At 36.2% G+C, this 27491-nt stretch overlaps 1 protein-coding gene across 1 annotated transcript; it reads left to right on the top strand.

Annotated features, from left to right (window-relative positions):
- Positions 1–6: 6 nt before the first annotated feature.
- On the top strand, positions 7–27491 carry LOC127881531 (dihydrolipoyl dehydrogenase, mitochondrial-like). Its single transcript, XM_052429456.1, has 13 exons — positions 7–115; positions 5103–5252; positions 5602–5740; positions 6116–6216; positions 9235–9378; positions 13024–13125; positions 16023–16244; positions 17652–17788; positions 19826–19887; positions 20431–20558; positions 22117–22254; positions 25050–25139; positions 27265–27491. The coding sequence occupies exons 1-13, from the start codon at positions 74–76 to the stop codon at positions 27328–27330; spliced, it is 1521 nt and encodes a 506-aa protein (XP_052285416.1). The 5' UTR covers positions 7–73; the 3' UTR covers positions 27331–27491.

Genomic DNA, 27491 nt, shown 5'->3' with positions numbered 1-27491 from the left:
TTCTAACGGAAGTCAAGGACGATTCGACCTCTGAAATACGGTGTTAAGGTAAATAATTACCACCAGTCCAACGATGTTAGCATCGACTTTCAATAAATTGGCACCCTTAACCCGGGTTTGTATAGTCTTAGCATATTTTGACAATTCCTTTAGAACTGTTTACAACACAGTTTCTATAGCGCGTAAAATCGTGTGTCAGAACTTCTATTTAGTAATGATTATATAAATATTTAAATTATGATTATGAAAAATGAAGGTTTCGTCACGTTTAATTAAGGGGCCTTTTTACAGATTTTGGCATGTAATTAAGTTTGTCATTAAATGCTTACAATTTATAATTTTTTACATTGGATCTAAAAAGCTCTAGTAAAAAAAAAACAAGAATAAAATGAAAGATAGAAAAAAAAGTAACCCTCGACTAGGCTCCAACCACTGATCCCTAGTTGCAATATTTCAACTATCAGCTTTATAATCCAATGGGTTCCTGATAGTTGCAATGCACTCTCTCTTGGCCATGGGTGCAAAATGTTATCAACAATGCAAGGGTTAAGGAACACTGAAACTGCAAGAACTTATACAATAATAAAGGGAGGTTTTGGGGATTCGGATAATGACGTCACGTTTGCGCATGCTCAAATTTTGGCCGTCAAAACTGCGGCCATTATGCTATTGTTTGCATTGATGAAGCGCATTGTGATAAAGTTACAAACATATTCGCAACCCTTTTGAAGAACAAAAAAATCCTCAGAAATTGAAATTCTTTCAGATTAAATTGAATCCAATGAACGAACACAAATAAGGACGAAAACAAACAACAAATTGATTGATTTTATGTAATCAACATATAGAAACTGATTTGAATCTATTTGTCTGTAAAAACTTACCTTGTTACAGATTAACTAAATCCTCTTGATCAATGTTAATGTTTTTTATTTAATTGATTACACCAATGTTTACACTCTTTGTTTCAGCATTTTAACCCAGTGTTTAATTGCCCCTTTCTCTATCACAAACCAATTATCTCGATATGATCGAATACTATCCAGACAATTACTAAGAAAACAGTGTGTCATAAACCCAGGGACCTATACTTGTATGACTCTGTATGGGGTCTCTGCATAAACCATGTGTTTGGTCATTAAACACAATTTATGATACCTCCATGTTACCTCTCGACATATTAAGTCAAAAACTTAACAGTTGCTTTAATAAAATATTTGAACATATTTAAAAATAGACATTTGTCCGAAATGGATTAACAGCTAGGAACTATTAAGTATATATATTAGCCAGTTTAAACATAATAATAAAGTGTTTAATAACTATACATTTAAAATATTGTACACATTTACTGCTACACAATTAACGTATTTAACGGGTACCTGCAAATATTAACTCTGCTATAATGTGTAAACATCATGCATTACTGATGTGTTCGAAACATCATCATGAAAACAAGCAATCGCGTTTTGTCATTATAGGGATATAAAATACACTGTAAATCCAATATAGTGCGGTCCGTTATGACGCTGTGTCCAATATAACGCGGGGGGTCCTTGGATCCCATTTTTTCTCCAACCTTCCATTTTTGATTCAAATCCATGTTATGCAACTTCATGTATTTTCATAAATTCAAAGAAGCCAGCGATCACAGCTTGATTGCTTTCTCCGTCCGTTTAACTGATTTTAATCGATTAGAGGTTAAACGACACTCGACAGCTTACTTGTGTTAATCTGTTGTGTAATGCCAATAAAGGTGTGAAAACTCGCGTGTCAGTGTTTATTACATGTATTCCCTATCAGAGCGGTTTGGTGCGCTAATTTCAATAAGGCAAGTGCAAGCGGAATAATTATCAAATTAAAGTTATTTAAAACGATTACCTGTTTATGTTTTGTATTTTTCGTGTATTGTATTTCATTGTATAAACTATGGGCGTGTAAGGGTGTTATCGTTTATTATATGCTACACATGCTTGATAAATAAAAATATCTTTGTGTGTGTTTAATGTTTCAGTACGTATACGAAAAACAAATTTTAAAATCCTGACGATTTATTTACATGCTAACGCAGTGTAAAAGTTAACAGAGATGCACTTAAATTTTTGCCCGTTATCAGAAAGTCCATGGAAAGCACGTTTTTACATGCTGCGTATGACGCAATAAAATATTTCTTTGTACATGTATCGTATTGCATGCAATAAATTTAAATTCGCTCGTCCAAAGAAAGCTGTGTCCCATAATGCACTGTACTAATTTTTCTGAAAAATGGCTTAGGCATATGAATTTGTTTACGAAGTTCGTAAACATAATTTGTGTCATAAATGTTAAACATTATTTTTTCGTAAGTGATGTAATTATATTGGATTATTGGATAAATGTGCACATTAGAAAAGCGGTATGTATACTGTTATCGTTCGATTCGGTTTATTTATGCAAGTATTTGCGGATGACAACACAGCATGACACTACACAGGACCTATATTATAGGCTATACTATACCTGTTTTTATAGCCCCTTAAATAAATAAGCTCAAAACTTATAACGCTGTCCGTTTATAACGCTGTTGCGTGGCTTGGACCCCGTCATCCGCGTTATATTGGAGTTACAGTGTACTTGCGTTAAATAAATTAAATGTGTAGATTAATGGTATCATATAATGCTATATTTGTATCGCTCATTATCAATACAGACGAGTTTTCAATATACGTGTACATGCAAAGACAGTTCAATTTGCAAAATATGCATGTGCTTTTTCAATTTGAATGCTTAAATTTATTAATATTTTCATTCAATGTTAACGAAACGAAAATTCATTCAATGTTAAAGAAAATTAAAAATACATTTCAAGATTGAAATGTATTGAGCTATTTTAGGGCTTTGTTTTATAACTGATTCAATGAACCCCTTACACTAAATTTCAATCGCAGATGAAAAATAACACTATCGCATCCACACCACTTATAATAATATTCAAATTATTATGTTTTATTATTTTTGAAATATCTTTTATTAAATTCTTATTTTAAATAAGAATACAGGTATTTATAGTTTTGTTTTGTGGAATTGTAAGTATTAAGTCTTCCGACAGCCTTTACTCTGATACCATGTAATTGGCCGCGATCAAGAAGTTGACGGCAAATCTATTTTTAGTAACGGAAAACCCCTCTTGTGACGTCGTCACACAAAAACTTCCTATACAAGTTTACCTATCTAAACCACAAACTCATCAAAATGGTACCATTAAAGCAAGAAATAATTGATTTTATTGATTTATGTTTTGTTTTGTACGCTGTATTCGCCATATTGGAAAATTGACCGAATATTGGTTAGGTCGCAGTACACCAATATTTTGCATGTCGGGTTATGTGCTCCAGCCTATAAAGTCGATAACGATGTGGTATTCGATACAGAATACACTGTTTCAAATTTAAACATAAACATGTCAGCGCGAAAAGTGTGTTGAAACATCGTCGTGTTTTTATAGAGTGCATGCAAAGGATGACATGACATCCGTAGGTTGCCATTCAGGTAAATTTAACATGTTTATTAAGTTTATTCATTATTTTCCTCAATTTGTCTCGAACGACGTCTGTTTAGTGAAGCTCACGGATTGGCTGCGCTGAACTGCACCCATGTTTATGAAGGGGTGCATATGGACTGCCAGAGCCGCCATAGCAAAAATTATCAAAGGCTCTGGGAGTCCGTTTATATGGACTAACTGACCCCCGGAGTTGAAGTCTATCGCTTAGACCACTTGGCTATACATACTCATCCTATGATTGTTCTATTTTATACTTTATATAAGCAATCCTGGTAGTGTCACAAAATTAAACGACAGCAACAAAACTCTCCAAATTATTTAATCTTTTCGTGTTGCAACGCTTGATAATTTTCAGGTTTTTAAATCGTCAAAAGATGCATATAATAGATATTTCAGAGCAAGGTAAATTGTCAGTATTACTGTTTTCTCACAAATATCATAACTACAAAAAAATGAAAATGAGCAAAAGTGGAACATTTTTTTATAATTTTGTCAATTTATCAAAATGTGAAAAGATCCTTTAATATTCTGGTATAAAATGGGAGAGATTTCGTAATAGTATGAATGGCTGTATCACATCCATGCCGAAAAAACTTAAACTTTAAAGCCTACAAGTTAGACCAAAGACAAATTGACTTAAATTCCTCAGTGAATGTTCCAGTCTGGATAGTGCATCCTCCAAATTCTGTGAATCAAGTGGTTAAGGAAACAAGTAAAAAAAATTCTGATTTAATGCAAACAATGCCGCAATGAACGATTTACATGTAAATATTAATTCATTTAATTCCTGTCCATGTCAAAGTTGTGCTGTGCTTTTAACAAAACTATATAAACAAACAAATCAAAAGTAGAACAGCTATATTGTTTTTTTAGCGCTTAAGTATTTCATAATTCAGTCATTTATTTGTTCCAAGACTTTCACTGTTATTGTCATCTCCTCAGTAGACAGCGCATGCTGGGCTTCTTGAGTGCTGATAAGATAATGGATAATTATTCTATTGGCAGCTGGAATGTAAATTAAGAAAAAACAAATTAAGTGAGAAGAAGTTGTCCATGGTTGCACTTGCCATGTTACTTGATGATGTTGCTAACAAGTGGTATTGGGCAAGTCAAGTTGGTCATCACACCACAAAGGATGAATAACATGTAGTGATGTACCAAGTACAGTAGGCATGAACGGTTGAACATCCTGACCAAACTGGATTTAGTGGTGAAAGTTGGATAATTGAACGAATCTCTTAAAGTTCCCAACAGTTTATACTCCCCTTTATATTGACTATAGCAATTCATTTCCTACTTTATATGCTTCAATCAAACTGTACACAACAATGTATGTTTTTTGAAATTTTATGACCCAATGGGACTTTAACCACAACTATTTCTTTAGTCCAACCAATATTTGTATAGCCTCCAGCAAGTATTAATGTTTTTGTTGTAGATTGGTAAAACCATGCATCAAATGTACAGTTTAGATACCAGTTTCCAAAGCTTTTTAATTGCCATAAATTATTAATAACAGTTATGAAAGGGATAAATGATATGATCAATGTACTGTTTTCAGTGTGTCTGTGTTTCACAGAGATGCTCAGCCATTCTTTCCCCAGGCAGTTCTAGACACTATGCAACTGGAAGTGACAATGACCTGATAGTGATTGGTTCTGGACCTGGTGGATATGTGGCTGCTATAAAGGCTGCCCAGCTGGGAATGAAGGTAGGGATAACCAGGGCATAGAATTCAGTTTTAAAGCCACTTGTCCAGTCAGACTGGTGCCATAAATTAATAACACTTGTCCTGACCAAATTTATGATACACAATTGTTATGTGACAAATATGTTTTTAAAATATAATAATTTACAATTTTAAGCAGAAAAATGTTTCATGGAACATATTTTCAAAACAAACTGGTCATGTTTCATACTATGTATACGGTATATAGTAAAACAAATTAATAAATGGTAACACAAAATATCTTAATGGTCAATCATCTCTTTTTGATTATGTAGGTCCAGAACAAAAAAGATCAGACAAACCAAAGCTTACTTGTTTCTTTTTACTTTAGACTATCTGCATTGAGAAGAACCCTACTCTGGGCGGTACCTGTCTCAATGTGGGGTGCATACCGTCCAAGGCTCTCCTCAACAACTCACACCTGTACCACCTGGCCGTCGACAAGGACCTTCACAACAGAGGAATAGAAAGTATACAGAAACTTATTATTATTATGCAGAGCTAGACTTATTGGAAATACCTTTAATTACACAGTATTACCTTGGTTTTCTCAGTAATATCCGCACAGACTGGGCAATGTATACCTAGGCATTATGCCAACTGTGAATAAAACTCATGAATGTGAATGATATCCTTATAGAGCAGGCTTAATAAACAATGTTTTAGCAGTCAATACACGGACCAGATTTTTTGCCATATTTTAATATGTTTCAAAGTAATTGACACACATCAGAGTATTAAAATTTTCAAATATGAAAATGGGCTGCTCTGCTTGACTGTGAATAAAAGCTTCATCTGTGGTACATGTGTACATGAATGATATAACTGTGTTTTCTGATTTCAAGTGACTGGGGTCAAACTGAACCTTGAAAAGATGATGGCACAGAAGGACAAGGCAGTGAAGGGTTTGACTGGAGGAATTGCACATCTTTTTAAACAAAATAAGGTTAGTGTGCCACAAAAATGAATGTCCTAACTAGCAACACAGGGCTCACGCTGGGCTCAAATTTTAGGGAGAAGTGACTTCTCCCTGGACACTGATTAAGGGAGAAGTGAGGAGACTCTAGGGAGAAGTGGAGAGACTTGGACACAACGGCGTTACAACACACATATATGTGTACCACATTATTGAAGTATACCACTGTAGTACACATAATTATATTTCTTGTGTGTATCTTATTTTTTCCAGCAGTTCTAATTAACCAAGTAATAATAGACACGACAGATAAATAACTAAAATTTTACTAGCTCTATATTCAATCCATTTTCATGTAAATATCATATTATACAGACTAAAGTATTTCAAAGATAATACGTTTATGAAGCAGTAGATAACATAGGCTTAATAAAACTGTCAGACCAGATTTATGTTTGAAATATGACATTTAGCATATGCTTTCTTAATAATTATTTGTTATTTTTTTATAGTCTTTCCAATTACAATTTCATGTGAATACAATTCAAAATATGATAAACCACACAGTCCGCATCACCCCATCTGTATTCTTCATTCTATTCCTTCTTTAAAGAACTTTGAAATTAAATTACAAACGACGAAAAATAATGTATCCAAAAACGACAGTCCGAAAAATTGTACGCGTTACGCACATGAAACAAATTGTTCATATTGTTTGACAGCAAAACAATGAAAATCGGAAACCTAGCAAATACGTAATTAATATACAATTTAATTGACATATTGCTTTACAATACCATAGTTTGTGGGTATAAAACAACTTAATTATTACCTTTTAATTTCAAATGATAATCGGCAGAAAGTTGTAACATCATTGACATAGATCTAATTATTTAATTATCATCCTTTTGTTAATTTAGATCGATAGTCGGTAGAAATGTAAAGTGATCAACTTAGAAATAATTTTTTTATTGTTAGGCTCCTTTTTATTTGTTTATCTTTAAATACGACATTTGCCATCGGCTCCTATAGTGTTAGCAGACAACAATATCAACTGTGTATTTCCAAGTATACAGTGTCTGCGCATGAATGACCCGATATTATGTGTGAGCGAACTCGATGTTGATTGGCCAGCTACCATGTGACTTCAATGCTGACTTGACCAATATCGATCGCCGATTAGATAAGTTCGGAGGTTGGGAGAATCGGGGCGGGGTTTACCTCAAGTTACCTGTTGCTCAATTGTGACACGCTCCTGGCTGCGACAGTGTGTATTGGAAAATTGAGTCAGACCTAGACATCGAGAAAACCGGATGTAAACAAATTCCGATAAGAGGGAGTCTGGAAGTCGCTTTTTATCTACAATTTCTTAAACTTTAGGCAACGTTTGGCTTAAGAAAGCGACTGAGTCGCTCACGTCGCCTCCTAGTGCGAGCCCTGCAACAAATACAGTATTATCTGATATAGTACAGATACTCAGTGCATAAGTGTGCCTCCATTACTTCCTAAGGAAAGAAAGCAATTCAAACTGTATTCTTCGCACATATTTGTTTTCGGAAATTTATTCCAAGTATTAAGGTATTCTAACAATTTACCTGTAGCATCAATCTATCACAGTGAAGCACCTCACATCAGATGAAGATGTTTCATATGAAAATCATTATTAACTTATTGAAGCCCACAGTTTCTCTTAGTTTTTTATTAATTCTATGACCCAATGAGACTTTAACCACAACTATTTCTTTAGTCCAACCAATATCAATATCAAGGAGTGCACAAGGAGGACACTTAAACCATACATCTTGCATTCATAACCAATCTGTAGAACAGGCACCATTACACGCTGTTGTCAATTTGCCAATCAACCATGAAACTGAAGATGATGTAATAATCCTTTCTATTATTTAGGTCCTTATTTCTTTGATTAATTGTGCACATAACCTATTACTGATCATGCATTTTGTGCCATTAGTTTTATGAGGTAGCGATTTAATTCTGTCACATGCATTATGTCATCATGCCCATTGATAGTTTTGATTGTTCAACAATGTGATAAACATATTACACGCTTTTAGCAACTACCTTTGATCTCAAATACAGTTTACAATATTCATTATACATTGTGTGTCAGGTAAATAAGAGCTCTATATTCTCAGAATGGATAGTTACGCTGAAGAAAATATACAGTAAATTAAGGTGGCTAAGGTCGAAGCCAGATTGTAAAGGAGTGCGATGCTTAGGATTGTTCAGGAAATTATGGCCCCCTTTCTAAGGATACACAGTCTGTGACAGATTCTTATTATATTTGTAATTTGAATAGGGCACATCATTCAAGCTATTGGCAGTATGAAGTTGAAATTTCATAGTTGTGTATATCTCAAGGAGTGCACAAGAAGGACACTTAAACCATACATCTTGCATTCATAATTTGACACTTATTACCTTAGTGAATTTTCATGCTGACTTTTTTCCCGGGCATATCTCCAATATAACATGAGGTATGAAGACAAAATTTCATATGTAGTAATCTTGCTCTTTTAAAACTAAGCTTCCTATGCCATCTAACAAACAAGCCTTTTGGTTATATCTGGAAGAACAGTTGCAGCAGGGTTTATTGTCCCCTACCGGTTTCAACGGAGGAGACTTATGGTTTGCGCTCTGTGTGTCAGTCTGTGAGTCTGTCACACTTTTCTGGATCCTGCAATAACTTGAAAAGTTCTTAATATTTTTTCATAAAACTTTACACATGGATAAATGGCAATATGGACATTATGCACATCATTTCATTTTGTTCCTACGTCAAAAATTGTGGTTGCTATGGCAACCAATTTTTTTTTTTTTTTTGAAAATGGTGGAATTTCTGACAATGGTGGAGCTGGTAGGGGACCATATTGCTTGACAATAGCCTTGTTTTTTTTAAATAAGATGACAACTTTCGAATTCATAAAAGTTGCTAGTCCCAAAAACTGATGGTATAAGCATGGTTTCCTTTGATGGAGAACATATTATCTAGGTTGCAGAAGAACTCGTAGGTTGATATATCCGCAGGTAACATCATTGAAAGGTCACGGCAAAATCTCTGGACCAAACCAGGTGACAGTCATTAAAGAGGATGGAAGTTCTGAAATAGTCACTGCCAAAAACATCCTGATTGCCACAGGCTCTGAAGTGACGCCATTCCCTGGAATTGATGTATGTTTTTTATATGAGCTCACTCTGGGAACAACACTGCTAAATGCATGTGCGTTAACCCTTTGCATGCTGGGAAATTTGTCGACTGCTAAAATATCGTCTGCTGAATTTCTAAAATTAGCATTTTCTTCGATTTTTTTCAAAGAATATTATCACAATAGCAAACAGTTTGGATCCTGATTAGACGCCACGTTCTGTGGCGTCTCATCTGGATCCAAACTGTTTGCAAAGGCCTTCAAAATTCGGTTCCCGCACTGAAAGGGTTAAGAGTAATCCTGAGCCGCCTTTGCAGTCTACACAATCTTATCAGGGACAACACTTTCTGCTTTCATTTAAATTTATTCTATCCTTATAAAAAATCCAGTGTATGGGGACTGCACAGGCTATTCTGGTATGACCTTTTACGCACATGCATTAAGCCCTGTTCTCCCAGAATGCGGCTCATATGTCTTTTTTTCAAATATTTTAAAATAATTTTAACTCAAAATGGGGCAATATAGATGAAATCTGATTAATTGCATGCAAAATTCTTGTTTCAATTGTTATGCTATAGAAATATAATAATAATCATACATATACTACTAGTAATAGATCAAAAGTAGCAGATTAGTTTGAATCTTGATCTTTTTATTTGTAAGCCTGATTAACCTTTTGCATGCTGGGAAATTTGTCGTCTGCTAAAATGTCCTCTGCTGAATTTCTAAAATTAGCATTTTTTCGATTTTTTTTCAAAGAATATCAGAATAGCAAACAGTTTGGATCCTGATGAGATGCCACGTTCTGTGGCGTCTCATCTGGATCCAAACTGTTTGCAAAGGCCTTTAAAATTCGGTTCCCTGCACTGAAAGGGTTTAAAAACAACATATTTTGCCAGTTTGTCATCTTGCTTTTGCTTCTAATTTCTTGATATTGAATTTGTGCGCCTCATTGAAGGATAACATTTCGTGGCAGTTTGTCTGCTTGCTTCTTATTAATTGGACCTTTTTTACAAAAGATATATTTAAGTATGAAGACTGAGTATTTGTTATTCCCACGCTTTTTAAAAAGCGTGGGGAAATTGTGGTTATCTCCGCCGTCAGTCCGTCCTGGCCTCTATCTCCTCTTACACTATAATCACTAGAACCTTGAAACTTACACACATGGTAGCTATGAGCATAATATTATGTGCGACCCTGCACTATTTGGAATTTTGATCCGACCCTTGGGTCAAAAGTTATGGGGGGTTGGGGTGGGGCCGGGTCAGAGATTTTCACTCATTTTAAGCTCATCTATTTTTTGAAAAAAAATTATGAGCTATTGTCATCACCTTGGCGTCAGCGTTGGCGTTGGCGTCGGCGTCTGGTTAAGTTTTGCGTTTAGGTCCACTTTTCTCAGAAAGTATCAATGCTATTGCATTCAAACTTGGTACACTTACTTACAATCATGAGGGGACTGGGCAGGCAAAGTTAGATAACTCTGGCGTGCATTTTGACAGAATTATGTGCCCTTTTTATACTTAGAAAATTGAAAATTTTGGTTAAGTTTTGTGTTTAGGTCCATTTTATTCCTTAAGTATCAAAGCTATTGCTTTCATACTTGCAACACTTACTAACTATGATAAGGGGACTGTGCTGGCAAAATTATGTAACTCTGACTGGCATTTGGACGAAATTATGGGCCCTTTATACTTAGAAAATTGAAAATTTGGTTAAGTATTGTGTTTTGGTCCACTTTACCCCTAAACTATCATAGATATTGCTTTCATACTTGGAACACTCGCCAGCTATCATAAGGGTACAATAAAAGGACAAGTTGCATAACTCTGGTTGTCATTTTTAATGAATTATGGCCCTTTTTTGACTTAGTAACTTTGAATATATGGTTAAATTTTGTGTTTCGATCCACTTTACTTCTAAAGTATCAAGGCTATTGCTTTCAATCTTTAAATACTTTCATGCTTTCATGAGGTTACTGTACCTGTTGAATTTTACCTTGACCTTTCAATGACCTTGACTCTTAAGGTAAAATTATTAAATTTTGCTAAAAATGCCATAACTTCTTTATTTATGATTAGATTTGATTGATACTTTGACAAAACTACTCTTACCTGACATACCACAATAGACTCCACCCAAACAATACCCCGTGCCCTCCCCCCTCCCCCCGAATCCCCCAACACTATACTATACCCCCCCCCACCCCACCCCCCAATTATTATTTTTTAAACGGTTAAAAAACACAAATATTTATTTTTATTATTTTCTGTTTGAAATACCGTACAACCATCGCACCCAAGAATACCCCCCACCCCCCTCCCCCCCCGAATTCCCCCCCCTAATTTTTTTTTATATATTTTTTTTTAAATCATCGCATTTAAATGACCACCACCACACCCTCACACTATACTATACCCCCCCCCCCCCCCCCCCCCGAACCCCCCCCCCCCCCCCCCCCCGAACCCCCCCCCTATTTTTATTTTTTTTTATTTTTTTTTAACAAATGACCACCACACCCTCACACTATACTATACCCCCCCCACCCGATTCCCCCCCCTAAATGTTTTTTTTTTTTTTTTAAGATCATCTCACAAATTACCACCACACCCTCAATTTTTTATTTTTCATTTTTTAATCGCATTTTTGGAAGATAATGTAATACATGTCCATGCCCCCACAATATACACCCCTCTTCACTCCACCCCTCCCTACTTTGTGATTGAAAACGAGAGTCCCTTCACCTTTAAAAAGAAAATATATGAGCGGTCTGCACCCGCAAGGCGGTGCTCTTGTTTTATGTTATTTTACATAAACTTCTTCATTACTACACCGATTTACTTCAAATTGATACTGAACATCTCTTATGACAATTTGGTCAGTCTCCACTATGCACGGCCCCATTAACCAACCCTGGGGCGCTCCGCCCACATAGACCACGCCCACCCAAAATTGCCTTTTACTATAATTTCTTAATTTCTACACAGATTCACTTCAAATTAATACTGAACCTCTCTTGTGACAATACGGTCAATCTCAACTATGCATGGCCCCATTACCAACCCTGGGGCGCCCGTCCCTATAGACCACACCCACCAAAAATTGCCTTTTACTATTACTTCATTTCTACACCGATTCACTTCTTAATTGATACTGAACTTCTCTTATCACAATACGGTCAATCTCAACTAAGCATGGCTTTATTACCAACCCTTGGGGGCCCCGCCCACATAGGCCACACCCACCCAAAATTGCCTTTTACTATAATTTCTTCATTTCTACACCGATTCACTTCTAATTGATACTAAACTTGTCTTATCACAATACGGTTAATCTCAACTATGCATGGCCCCATTACCAACCCTGGGGCGCCCCGCCCACATAGGCCACACCCACCCAAAATTGCCTTTTACTATAACTTCTTCATTACTGCACCGATTAACTTCTAATTGATACTGAACTTCTCTTATGACAATACGATCAATCTCAACTATGCATGGCCCCATAAACAACCCTGGGGCGCCCCTGGGTCAAACATGCGGCGTGGGGATACATGTCGGCCTCTGCCGCGCCATTTCTTGTTTGAAAATGACTTGCACGTAATACAAAATTAAAGTTTTCACCAGTAAATGTCTCCCAAACTCTCATTTATACAAGCTGTGCTGCATTTCAGATTGATGAGGAGACGGTGGTGACTTCTACAGGAGCCCTGTCCTTGAAGAAAGTCCCAGAGAAGATGATTGTTATCGGTGCAGGAGTCATCGGGGTCGAGCTGGTGAGGGGCAGAGTTCTTTATTGTATGAGCCGCATTGTGCGAAAACTGGGCTAAATGCATGTTTGTAAAGTGTCATGGCAGATTATTGCAGTCTACACAGGTTAATCAGGGATGATACTTTCTGCCCTAACTGGGTTTTTGTTTAGAAGACACTTAGTTTTTTAGGAGCAATTCCATATAAGCAGAAAGTGTTATTATATTCCAACTGGGAAGGTATACATTTGAGTCATTCAATTGGTCGATTGATTTTTAGCTCGACTATTATATATGGAATATGTATAGTGGAACTATCCTACTCACCCTGGCGTCGGCTTTAGTGTTCCCGTTCCCATTAGCGTTAGCTTGCAAATGTTAAAGTTTGCGTACCACCCCAAATATATGTCATTTTCCCTTGACATATTGCTTTACTATTTTGCATACTTCTTTACCAACATTACCCAAACCTATAAACAAAAGCAAACAACTGTATCAAGCATTTTGTAAGAATTATGGCCCTTTTTCACTTAGAATATGCATATCATTGATAAATCTATGTTAAAGTTTGCGTACCACCTCAAATATTTCCTATGTCCTTTGACATATTGCTTTCATATTTTACATGCTTCTTTACCAACATGACCCCAATCTATAAACAAGAGCAGACAACTGTATCAAGCATTTTGACAGAATTATGGCCCCTATTATACTTAGATAATTCAACATTTGGTTAAGTTTTGTGTTTTGGTCCATTTTACTCCTAAAGTATCATAGCTATTGCTTTTTAGACCTGGGGAAACTCGCTAACTATCGTAAGGGGACTGTACAGGGCAAGTTGCATAACTCTGGTTGGCTTTTTAACGGAATTATGACCCTTTTTTGTCTTTGTAACTTTGAATATTTTGTTAAATTTTGTGTTTAGATCCACTTTACTTCTAAAGTATCAAGGCTATTGCTTTCAAACTTCAAATACTTTCTTGTTATCATCATGTTACTGCACCTGGCAAGTTGAATTTGACCTTGACCTTTGAATGACCTTGACTCTCAAGGTCAAATTAATAAATTTTGCTTAAATTGCCATATCTTCTTTATTTATGATCACATTTGATTTATACTTTGACAAAACAACACTTACCTGACATACCACAATGGACTCCACCCAAACCATCCCCCACGCCCCACCCCAGATCCCCCCCCCCAAAAAAAAATAAATAAATATATTTTGTTTATGCCCCCGGATCGAAAGATTGGGGGTATATTGTTTTTGGCCTGTCTGTCATTGTTTGTATGTGTGTGTGTGTCCCAAAACTTAAACCAAAACTTTAACCTTGGTCATAATTTTTGCAATATTCAAGATAGCAACTTGATATTTAGCATGCATGTGTATCTCATGGAGCTGCACATTTTGAGTGGTGAAAGGTCAAGGTCACCCGTCAAGGTCAAAGGTCAAAAAGACAAATTCAAAAATTTTAACCAAAACTTTAACCTTCTTCATAACTTTTGCAATATTGAAGATAGCAACTTGATATTTGTCATGCATGTGCATCTCATGGAGCTGCAAATTTTGAGTGGTGAACGGTCAAGGTCATCCTTCAAGGTCAAAGGTCAAATGTATGGCTTCAAAGCTGCGCAATAGGGGGCATTGTGTTTCTAACAAACACATCTCTTGTTTTTATTGTTTTGAAAGATCATCTATTAAATGACCACACACCCACATTATACCCCCCTCTCCATGATGACTTACGTTATACTGTCAAGCACTCGAATAGTCGAGCTGACAGCTCTTGTTGTTCATTTTGTCAATCCCGCACTCTTTAAGTTGGCATTAAATCTTATGAGGTTGTAGATTAAACTATTGCCCTTTATTTCCCATTCATTGAATTGCAACTATAAGCATTTTATCATACTTAAGTGTAGAACTGTAGATATGCATATACTTTCTATGCCCAATGAAAACCACATTAATGAGTTATGTGTCCTTGGGAACAAATCAATGTGGGGGTATGTTTGGCAAAGCTCTAGCTTCATAAATTAGCTTGACGTGAAATAGAAAGTTTTTCAGGGTAGGTAAATTTTGAAAACTGCTAGAAATTGCTAGTATATACAAACAACTTAAAAGTATACCAAACCGTTGAAGGATTTCATTAAAGAACCAAATTCAAATAAACTGGATAAAAACGCCCAGTTTGAAAAAGCTAGCCAAACTATTATTGGTTGGAGCCTAAAATTTTTTTTTAGTGCCAACCATTTATTGCACCAAATTATTGTCCCACAAAAAAGAATGGTTTTACAATAACTGGCTTGTAATTAAAATAATTTTAAGCAAGAGGACTCTAAAAGTGAACTTGATTGTTTAGTTTGGCTCATTTGGTAATTTCGCAACAACGAATGGGCTGTAAACAGCTTTTTAGCAAATTAATCTATAAGAATGGGTTGACATGACCTAATAAAGGAGTTTGGAACGTTGTTAATGTCCAAACAATTTTATTTTAAGCTGTTCTAATAAATATTATATTGTTTTCATGATTAAAACAAAACATTTTCATTTGGGCCATTTTCAGTCTGTGATAAAGAGGCTTTAAAAGAAATTGAACTATTGTAAATTCATACATTGAAACCCTATATTCTCAGATTGCACTAGGGATGGATGCTGTCATGGTCATTTTACTTTATATTAAAAATGGTGTCTGCTCTTAATGTGAAGGTTAAGGTGTATTGAGGGATATTTTGAGAATTAACAAATAATTTATTACTTGATAACAACAGAAAAGTACGTTATTTGGCTCCTCAATGACCAACAATTAGTTTGTTTAAGATTTAAGACAAAACGTCGAGCACGGACTTTGACAGCTCCAATGAATTAAAGTGGCAGTTCTTATCTAATGTTATCAGTTTTTGACATAAGTGTTACATGTTTCCAGGGCTCAGTATGGCAAAGACTGGGTGCTGCTGTGACCTGCGTGGAGTTTCTGGGTCACGTGGGAGGGATGGGCATCGACATGGAGGTTTCCAAGCACACCCAGCGCATACTAAAGAAGCAGGGACTTGATTTTAGACTAGAGACCAAGGTGGTTTCGGCTACGAGGGACGGCACCAACATCCGTGTGGCAGTGGAGGGAGTGAAGAACGGGAAAAAGGAGGAGGTGGGCAGTACGACTTTGATAAATTTAATCTCCATATGATGCTACTGGAGTCATACTTTGTTATCATTTGAACATCCATATGTCAAGTTTAGTCATAATCTTAAACATTCAGCAAATGGAAATATATTAAGTTACATAGTTGTGACCATTGTTAGATCACCTGAGCATGAACTGCTGATGATTAGCTATTGTGATCACTTTAACCCTTTCCCCCATAAGAAGCAAAGTGAAAATGGCTTTTGCAGCCAGCATAAAACCAGAACAGCCTGAGATTAACTCGCAGTCTGTTCTGGTTTTATGCTGTTTGCTGCTCATCAGTAACTAAGGGTTGGAAATGAAGTCTTTAAAACTTAAATTTAGTTATAAAGGTATTTAATTAAATGTAACTTTCTAAGGGACTACAAATGCGTCAAAATACTATCTAAGTGGTAAAGGGTTAAGTCTGATGTCCATCGTTATGTGTCATCTGTCTTCCATCTTCAGTTAAGCGTGTCACTATAAAGGTCACATGTTTATGTCCCCATGGAATTGAAGGCATTAAGCACTGCACTTGTCTGTCCGTACATCTGTTTGTACTGAAACATGGTGTTTTTTTAACACCCCTTTTATTGCTCCATGAATCTTGCTCTAACCTTCACAGTTGAATGACCTTAATGTATAGGGGAATGTCAAGAAAGAACTTTGACTTGAAACAACTTTTGACAGAATTTTTATGGCCCTTTGTCTGTTTTAATTCCTGTCATGGAATAAATAGCTGTATTATGCTTGTGTTTTCAAATCCTATTTGATTATGGGGTGGATCTCAAACTTTTGCAGTTGAATGATCTAAATTCGTAGATGATTGTTAAGAAAGGAATTTCAGCTTCCAAAACTTGTGTGAGGATTGTGGCCTTTCATCGGTTTTTCCATGAAAGAGTATACAGTTTCACTTTTGTGATTTTTAACTCTTCTTTTACTACTGAGTGAATATTTAAAAACTTTCACAGTTGAATGACCTTAAGTTGGAGATGATCTTGAAGAAAGGAACTTCAGCCACAACTAGTTTTAGCAGAATTATGGCACTCTATGTTTTTCATTTCTGGAAAATATAGTCCTACCATTTGGGTTTTAAACTACGGGTTCGATCTTGCTCAGCTGTCATAGTTGAATGACATGTCAATGATGATGGACAAAGGACTGTTGGCTTCAATTAGCTTTGCCAGAAATTATTGCCCTTTGTTAGTTGTTTCCTCTGTAGAATATATACTTTAAAAAATGTGTTTTCAGCTCCTTTAACTATTTTGCAGATTTTGGTAAAATGTTCCTTTCTGAATGTGTAGATGATTGTAACAGAAGGAATTTTAACTGAGACAGGATTTTAATGAAAGCGTCTCAAAGGTCATTGTTCATTATCTGTTATTTTCTCAGCTGGTATGTGACACGCTGCTGGTGTGCATAGGCAGACGTCCGTACACCCAGAATCTTGGGCTCCAGGAGCTGAACATACAGACGGACAACCGAGGCAGGATCCCTGTCAATCAGAGATTCCAGACCTCTGTTCCCAGGTAGCTACTGATCGTATAATGTTGCCATATAAATTGAGCTGTCTATGGAGAACTCGATAATGTTCTCAAGGCTTCTGAAAGAATTGGGTCGTCACCTTCTTTGGCTAAGTTCTTCAAGCGTCTAAGAGAACTTTTACACCAGATTTGTTAAATTTCATTGAAGGGCAGATTTCCATGAAATATTGATTTCAGTTGAAAAGCCTATCGCATAATCATGCATGATAACATTTTTATGCCACCAGCTCGAATGATCGGGGGAATATTGTTTTTGGCCTGTCTGTCTGTAATTGTAAGTGTCTGTCTGTTTGTCACAAACTTTAACCTTGGTTAAACTGTTGCAATAACTTTTGCAATATTGAAGATAGCATATTGATATTTGGCATGTATGTGTATCTCATGGAGTTACACATTTTGAGTGGTGAAAGGTCTAGGTTAAGGTCATCCTTCAAGGTCAAAGGTCAAAAAACAAAATCCAAGGGAAGTAACAAGCTTTAAAGGGAGATAATTTATATTTTATATCATTTGGAAGGTACAGATGATTTTCACAAGGGAATAAATATTTTTATAGGGATATAATAATTAATTTTTTTTTTAATTCAAAGCGGCGCATTAGGGGGCATTGTGTTTCTGACAAACACATCTCTTGTTTAGCAAAATAAAAAAGCATACTGATGGTAATCATGGCTTGTATTTGGTATATGTTATCATGCAAGCTCCATCTGCATGGTTTAGCGTCTGTTAATGGAAACTATCTGCTCTGTATTAACATGATGATCACATTTATGTGAGATTATGTCAAAGTTATTTGAGATTTCTCAAGGTGTGTAAAGCATCTAGGTTCTGAGAGGTTTTCTAAGTGGTGACAGAAAAGGCTGGGACCAGAGCAAAACTATTTTTTTCAATATTTATTTCAATGTTATTTGTCTTTTGAAAAGACATTTCTTGATTTTTTGCCCTCTCAAAGAAGGAGGGATATAGAATTAGCGGAGTCCGTCTGTCAAGTCTGTCAGACTTTTTAGGGCTACATCTCAACAACTATATAAGATATCAATATGAAAAATCACAGATGTACAGATTTCAATTATGAGAAGTGCCATGCACAAGAACCATAACCCTACACTTTCTTTAGTTACAGTTATTGCCCTTTATTATTTTGTATGATGTAATTTTTCAGGCCGATAGCCCAGATACCATGGATGACTTAAACATGAAACTTCATGGGTCTTTTGATATTACTGGGAAGAATAGCCATGCTTAAGAACCATAACCGTTCACTTTCTTAAATGAAGAGTTATTGCCATTTGTTGTTTATGTATGATGTAATTTTGTCAAGGCTATATCTCAGATATGCTACACGACTTCAACATAAAACTTTTTGGGTGTAGGTGTATAGATATCAATGAGGAGAAATTCAATCCCTTAAAAACACTGAATTTTTTGTTATGCCCCCGAAGGAGGGCATATAGTGATCGGACTGTCCGTCCGTCCGTCTGTCTGACACACTTTGCGTTAAGGTTTTGAAAAATGCTCATAACTTATATGTCGCTTCATATAGCAATGTCATATTTGGCATGCATGTGTATATGGACAAGGCCTTTCCATACGAACACAAATTTTGACTCCTGTGACCTTGACCTTGAACTTAGGGTCCGCGTTTAGGTTTCGAAATGTGCGTTTAGGTTTCGAAAAAAGCTCATAACTTCTATCAAGCATTTATAGGGGGGGCATAAGTCACCCTTTGGTGACAGCTCTTGTTATCATTATACCATAAAGCAAGGGATTTGCACCCAACCATCAACATAATTTATATCGCGGGGATATCAATTAAAAAAATTGCTGCTTTTTTTCACCATTTGTTGATGAAAGGTATCGGAAGTGTTTGAAACTATGGAAAATATTAGTTTTTCCCAAAGTTGTGGAGATCTCGATTACAAATATGCTTAATATATTTGGAACAATCCCTTGTAGAAATGTTTCAGTTGTTTTTAGGAAGGCTCCAATTTCAATGAATGTCTCTCACTAATTCCACCATTTCAGTATATACGCGATAGGAGACTGCATAGCTGGACCGATGTTGGCCCACAAAGCTGAGGATGAGGGTAAGTCTTCAGGAGCTGATTTCTTGATGTCTGTTTTACTAAGGTTAACTTAAGCTTTATACTTTCATATTTATAATATGTGATAAGAATATTACATAATAAATGCCAAAAGTGTTTGTCATAATCAGAGAAATTTGAGCAAGGTAGTTAGTCTTTGAAAAGTTGTATGGTTTGTTGGACCTATCAACCAAATGCTGTATAAAGACGAAACTGCACTACAGTATTTATGTTTTAAAGCTAATATTTCCATGTGCTTAAAGGATTGAGTCTTAAGTATGTCACATTATGAAGATTAATTTTTATATTTGTATGAAATCATTAAGAGGGAGGCATTAAAGTTTTCAATTGTGGTCTGTACCTGTGTCCCAAAGTTGGTATATTCCATTCCTCTTTAACTGCTGGCTGGATTTCACTCAAACGTTCACAGCTAATGACCATTATGTGTAGTAAAGTAAGGCATATTTGCTGTGACAAGTTTTGGTAGAATTATTGCCATTTGTCTTTCTATAGTCAGTACATGTAACTACTTATTTCCTGTTTCAGGTATCATCTGCGTGGAGGGGATGTGTGGAGGGGCTGTGCACATTGACTACAACTGCGTTCCCTCTGTCATCTACACACACCCAGAAGTCGCGTGGGTGGGGAAGACCGAGGAAATGCTTAAAGAAGAGGTGAGATGCTGGGGAGGGGGGGGGGGGGGGGGGGTTAATGTATTGCCTGCATGAAAATAATAATAATATGCTTAGATGTTGTTCTACTGAAACAGACTTTAGGCTTGTCCTGGCTGGATTTGACAGTTATGATTCTGGCATGAACCTTAAATCAATGCCTCAAAATGATAACAACTTAGGAAACCTCAGTAACTGATGATGAAATTCTAAATAATTCCATAGACATTTTTCTTAGATGAGCCTCTACCCAATTCCTGTTATTAGTCCCCTTCTGGTTTTATCAGATGGTGTATAGGTTAACCCCTGGTCCATCAGTTTGTCTGTCTGTCCCTGTGTCTGTTGGAATCTCGATCCTGCAATAAATTAAAAAGTACTTGAGCCAGGTTGATAGAACATGGTATGTGGATAGATGGGGAATAGAACTTGGTATGTGGATAGATGGGGAATAGAACATGGTATGTGGATAGATGGGGAATAGAACATGGTATGTGCATAGATGGGGAATAGAACATGGTATGTGGATAGATGGGGAATAGAACATGGTATGTGGATAGATGGGGAATAGAACATGGTATGTGGATAGATGGGGAATTAGAACATGGTATGTGGATAGATGGGGAATAGAACATGGTTTGTGGATAGATGGGGAATAGAACATGGTATGTGGATAGATGGGTAATAGAACGTGGTATGTGGATAGATGGGAATAGAACGTGGTATGTGGATAGATGGGGAATATAACATGGTATGTGGATAAATGGGGAATAGAACATGGTATGTGGATAGATGGGGAATAGAACATGGTATGTGGATAGATGGGGAATTAGAACATGGTATGTGGATCGATGGGGAATAGAACATGGTATGTGGATAGATGAGGAATAGAACATGGTATGTGGATAGATGGGGAATAGAACATGGTATGTGGATAGAGGGGGAATAGAACATGGTATGTGGATAGATGGGGAATAGAACATGGTATGTGGATAGATGTGGTATTTTGTTAAACCATTATTTTTTGTAGGACACTAATTTTGATATTTTGTTGTTTTTACAAACCACAAAATTTAAAGTCAAAGAATAATAGTATTAATAGTTAAACTAGCTTATTTAAGGTGGCAATATGTGTGTCTGAAGTTGAAGTTTTCTAGGATGTGGTCCTACACAAATACAATTTAAATGAAATGTTTATAGTAGTGCAATGAAGTGCTAAGACTTTGTTTATGATGAAAACATTAAAAGATTTTGTTTAAGTGATAACATGTGCAGATCTTGTTGAACTCAGGGAGCTTAAACTAAGCCAGAAAAAATTGAGTCTGTATAATATACCTCTCCTTGTTGATTGCATACTGTAGAAATAGGGACAAAGGTGACGGCATACTCTAGAAAATAGGGTCATTAGAATAGTGCCAAATGCCTCAAGGGAAAAAAGGGGATTGCAAATTTATAGGTTAGAAAAACGTTGTGACTTGAAAAGGGTAATTTAAAATTTAATTAATTATTGTACAATATAACAAGAAATGTACACATTTGTTTAATGTTTTGTCATTTTCTTCAGGGTATTGCCTATAATGTTGGCAAGTTTCCGCTGGCAGCCAACAGTAGAGCCAAGACAATTGATGACACGGATGGTTTCGTAAAAGTGCTAGGAGACAAGAAAACAGACAGAATCCTTGGCGTGCATTTTATTGGATCAGTATGTTGTAATTTTTGCTCACTTAAGCAGGAAGTGCTCATGATGTATATCGATAAGCCTGTAACTAGTATCAATTGTAATGCATCATCCATGGTGTTTTGTCAACTTTTAGCTCGTAACCTCTCCTAAGACGGCATTTGAATTATAATGTTGATGAAACTTGGTAAGAATTTTAAAAATGTCTTGGATAAGTTTGAATCTGGGTCACTATTATCTTAGCATTTCAGTCTTAAAAATCTTGATCTAATCTATTTGCCAGCCACAATAATGGTTCAATTAGTATGAAACTTGGTCAAAAATGTTCATTTTGACAATTATTATATAGGCAATTTTTCAGATGATTGTTGCATACTTGACTCGTATAGAAAACGTTATAGTCCATACCAGCTTTGGACATACTTAATAATACAAAGTGTTTGTTTTAAAAAGGTTTCTAGTTATTGTTATGCCCCCCCTTCGAAGGAGAGGGGGTATATTGCTTTGCACATGTGGGTCCGTCTGTCGGTCCGTCCACCAGGTGGTCTCCAGATGATAACTCAAGAACGCTTAGGCCTAGGATCATGAAACTTCATAGGTAGATAGATCATCACTCGCAAATGACCCCTATTGATTTTGAGGTCACTAGGTCAAAGATCAAGGTCACGGTGACCCGAAATAGTAAAATGGTTTCCGGATGATAACTCAAGAGCCCATACGCCTAGGATCATGAAACTTGATAGGCAGATAGATCATGACTCGCAGATGACCCATATTGATTTTCATGTCACTAGAACAAAGGTCAAGGTCAAGGTGACCCGAAACAGTAAAATGGTTTCCGGATGATAACTCAAGAACGCTTTTGCCTAGGATCATGACACTTAATAGGTACATTGATCATGACTCGCAGATGACCCCTATTGATTTTCAGGTCACTAGGTCAAAGGTCAAGGTCACAGTGACAAAAAACGTATTCACACAATGGCTGCCACTACAACGGACAGCCCATATGGGGGGCATGCATGTTTTACAAACAGCCCTTGTTTTTCAGTTTTTGTTACATGTAGGTGTACATTTCTTTTATAATGTAATATTATGAATTGCTAAGATTTCTGCACACAAAAGTCTTTCCTTTATAAAGTTTTGACACATTGAATTATTCTCTTGTAAATAATATGTAGGGAAGTATTAATCACATTGTGATAGGTTTATTTATGTCATACAATGTCCTAGCTAAGTTTGTCGAGCTCTGAATTACAATTCCCAGCATCATTTGGCACATTTGTTCACCATCATTTGACGGTGTGTCGCGCGAAAGAATTACGTCGATATCTCCAAGGTCAAGGTCACAATTTGAGTTTGAAGGTAAAAATGGCCATAAATGATCTTGTCCGGGCCATATATAACTTTGTCGTTCATTGTCAGAATTTAAAATCATTTGGCACATTTGTTCACCATCATTAGACGGTGTGTCGCGCGAAAGAATTACGTTGATATTTCCAAGGTCAAGGTCACAATTTGAGTTTGAAGGTCAAAAATGGCCATAAATGAGCTTGTCCAGGCCATTACTTTGTGATTCATTGTGAGATTTTAAAATCATTTGGCACATTTGTTCACCATCATTAGATGGTATGTGGCACAATTGAATCACATCCATATCTCCAAGGTCAAGGTCAAAATTTGAGTTTGAAGGTCAAAAATGGCCCTAAATGAGCTTGTCTGAGCTCATTGTGACATTTTAAAATCATTTGGCACATTTGGTCACCATTATTGGACGGTGTGTCAGACGAAAGAATTACGTCAATATCTCCATGGTCAAGGTTGCCACAACTAAAAATAGATGACCCCTATTGATTTTCAGGTCACTAGGTCAAAGGTCAATGTAACAGTGACTCGAAACAGTAAAATGGTTTCCGGATAATAACTCAAGAATGCTTACGTCTAGGATCATGAAACTTCATAGGAACTTTGATCATGACTGACAGATGACCCCTATCGATTTTCAGGTCACTAGGTCAAAGGTCAAGGTCACAGTGACTCAAAACAGTAAAATGGTTTCCGGATGATAACTCAAGAATGCTTACGCCTAGAATCATGAAACTTCATAGGTACATTGATCATGACTGGCATATGACCTGTATCAATTTTCAGGTCTATGGGTCAAAGTTCAAGGTCACAGTGACTCAAAACAGTAAAATGGTTTTGGGATGATAACTAAAGAATAATTAGGCCTAGGATCATGAAACTTCATAGGTAAAATTCATCATGACTGGCAGATGACCCCTATTGATTTTCAGGTCACTAGGTCAAAGGTCAAGGTCACAGTGACAAAAAACGTATTCACAATGGATTCCCCTACAACTGACCGCCCATATGGGGGGCATGCATGTTTTACAAACAGCCCTTGTTTTCTAATTGAAAACAAGGTCAATTTTACACAAGGGGGTTAACAATACACATTTTGAATTGTCTCCCTTTATCAGAATTTGTTTCAACTGAAAACCTGGTTTTGTGACAATTTTGTCCCTTGTCCCCCTTCCTCTGATTCAAGGAAGGCAGTTGTCAGTTACTGACACTTAGTATTGGTAAACCAGCTAAGAGAGGACAAGATTGAGAAGGTTAACTGACTGCAGTGGTATGATTGAAATACTGTTTGAACAGCCAAACCTCCACACAAACAATCATTCTCCTCATGGTTATGAAGATCTAGCTATAAAAATAATCTGTGAGAGTAACCTCACTTGACAGTTTCTCACCTGACTTTATTTGTTATCAGTGAGTTGTAACCTCACTACACAGTTTCTCCTCTCCTTTCCCAGGTTGCTGGAGAGCTGATCAATGAGGCTGTGCTAGCGATGGAGTATGGAGCATCATGCGAGGATGTTGCAAGGGTTTGCCATGCACACCCAGTAAGAAAACTAGCTTATAGTTAATTTAAAACCAATAATATGTGACAGTTTCAATGGATTTATTACATATAATAGATTAGTTGTTAGACTTAAGGGTTTCAGATGAGTTTGTCAGTTTTAGGCAAAACATAGTAGCCAACATATTTTTCAAACATTTTCATCTGATCTTAACAAATATCATGTGCATGTTGTGGACATACAATCTAAGCAGCAGGTCTTGAATTATCTGTTATTGGCCGTTCAACCATATCTGTTTTCAAAGTACAGCAGTTTTTCTCTTATTGACACCAAAGTGTATTATAACATTTGAGGCTACATAAACGAAGCAACAGTTAATGGTCAACCAAATTGCATAATAAAATCAAACTTATGTAATTGCTTATTAGTTGTGAATTTCTGTGTGTGTTGAACAGTGTGTTTCCATTTCCATGATCATCTACATTAATGAGATCTTCACAAGAGTTATGTTTTCTCCCATACTGGTTAGGAGATATGTTACAGATCTGCTGTTGGTTGGTTAGTTGCTCTGTCCATATTTCCTGTCATTTTAATTATAAAAACATGTTTCATGTGAAAAAGAAAGTTGCTTGCTTAACAGACACTTGAAGTTTGTTCATAATCCTTATTATTGTGTAATTGAAGTACATGTTTGTGTCAAGCCCATCACTTTATTGTGGATGATGGGAATTGCAAATATGTTTGCCGACTGATTATCTTATCAAAACAATGCGTTCAGCATTCTATGTTTAAGGTTGTATGTTAAGTTCAAAGGTCAAATCAGTTTGGGAATACAACTTTCAGGAATTGAGAAAATTGAGTTTAATTGGGTGAAAAGTGTGTCAGCAAGTTTCATGACCCTAGGTTCGAGGTTAAGGTTGCACTTCATGTGACAAAGGTTTATGAATTTTAAAAGTGGAAACATACATTTCATTACTCATGTCCTGAACCCAAATACAATATGCATAAAGGGAATTTATAAAAATTATGCTCAAATGTTAAAAGTGCAGTTTAATAGTGACATCAAATAGTGTCAGTGAGACATAACATGTCTACACATTATTTTTAATTTCTTAAGACCTTGGTAGGCATAACTATTTTATAGCACCTCTTGTAATGTCCATGATCAAAGTGTAGCCATGAAATGTTAACATGACATCTTGTAGTTTGGCTTACAAAAATGGTGCATACATTTTTTCTCACCAAAGATCAATATGCTCTTGGTTATTTGTTGTGATTGAGTTTTGTTTGTTATCTGTTAACCCTTGCAAATATTTTCCTTGTTAGGCCAAATTGATCATCAATTTTCATGAAACTTGATCAAAACATTTGACCCAGGGATATCTTGGTCTTGTTCACAATGTTTGTCAGATGGGGTCAAAAACTAGGTCACTGGGCCCATCTGAAGAAATTGATTGGGAACATTATAGAAATAACAGTTGATTTATCAACATTTAAGGCCATTTTGTACTTTGGAACACAACACATAGAAGTCAACAAACTTAAGTTCCAAATAATATGCCAGATGGCAGGGTGTTCTAGTTTGCTGTGTTGGTTGGTGGGTTGTATGTTTGTCCAAAACTTGTGTCAGGTTGGGTCAAAAACTAATGCACTGGGCTTTATAGAAGAAAATGTGTGTGAACACACTAGAAGCAGCATTTAATTCAAATGAGATCTCCTATGAAAGGGCCATGGTAATTTAATAAAAAATCTTTGCAATGATGCTTAGGTGACACTCTTTCCAAGTTGTTTCATAGTCAGAGGTCTATATGTGTGGGCACAAGAGCTAGAAACAGATTTTTTAAGAGAGGCTTAACAAATCTCTGAAATGTTGAACATCTTACTTAATATTGTAATGCAGTGCTCTGCAAAAATTATGCCCCATGGGTCAGAATTTTCAATGCCACAGAGGTCACAGGATTAACTTAGACTTATTTAGTAAAACACTTAAAAGACATTTAAAATCTGAAAGATCATGGTTAAGAGTTGTAATATTTGTCATGTAACATCATTTAGTTTTCCTCTACAAAGTTTGTAAAATCATGCCTAATGAGGTCAAACTACAAAATATATGATCTTTGAATATGTACCGGTACCCAATTTCTAAAAAAGCATTCTATATTTTCAGACTATTGCTGAGGCATTAAGGGAGGCCCACCTTGCTGCGTACTCAGGAAAGCCAATCAACTTTTAAGGCTATGTTTTACTTTGGAACTTTGGAATTTGACATCTCAAAGACTGGATCTGAGAGCTAGACATTGTGAAATGAAACTATGTAGCGAGTGATTTTGTGACTGTTATAATCCAGATTGTTGTGTATGTTATGGAATATATTTATTAAATTAACATTCTCTA

Source organism: Dreissena polymorpha, chromosome 5 (assembly GCF_020536995.1).
Source record: "Dreissena polymorpha isolate Duluth1 chromosome 5, UMN_Dpol_1.0, whole genome shotgun sequence".
NCBI classification, from domain to species: Eukaryota; Metazoa; Mollusca; class Bivalvia; order Myida; family Dreissenidae; genus Dreissena; species Dreissena polymorpha.
This window is presented reverse-complemented; position numbering and strand designations above follow the sequence as displayed.

What these genes read in the sequence shown, in the direction of transcription:
- LOC127881531 (XM_052429456.1), top strand. Translation starts at nt 74, where the DNA reads ATGTTAGCATCGACTTTCAATAAATTGGCACCCTTAACCCGG. An exon ending in AGAACGGGAAAAAGGAGGAG is followed by an intron (nt 16,245 to 17,651) that starts GTGGGCAGTACG and finishes TTATTTTCTCAG; the next exon opens with CTGGTATGTGACACGCTGCT. An exon ending in CCACAAAGCTGAGGATGAGG is followed by an intron (nt 19,888 to 20,430) that starts GTAAGTCTTCAG and finishes TTCCTGTTTCAG; the next exon opens with GTATCATCTGCGTGGAGGGG.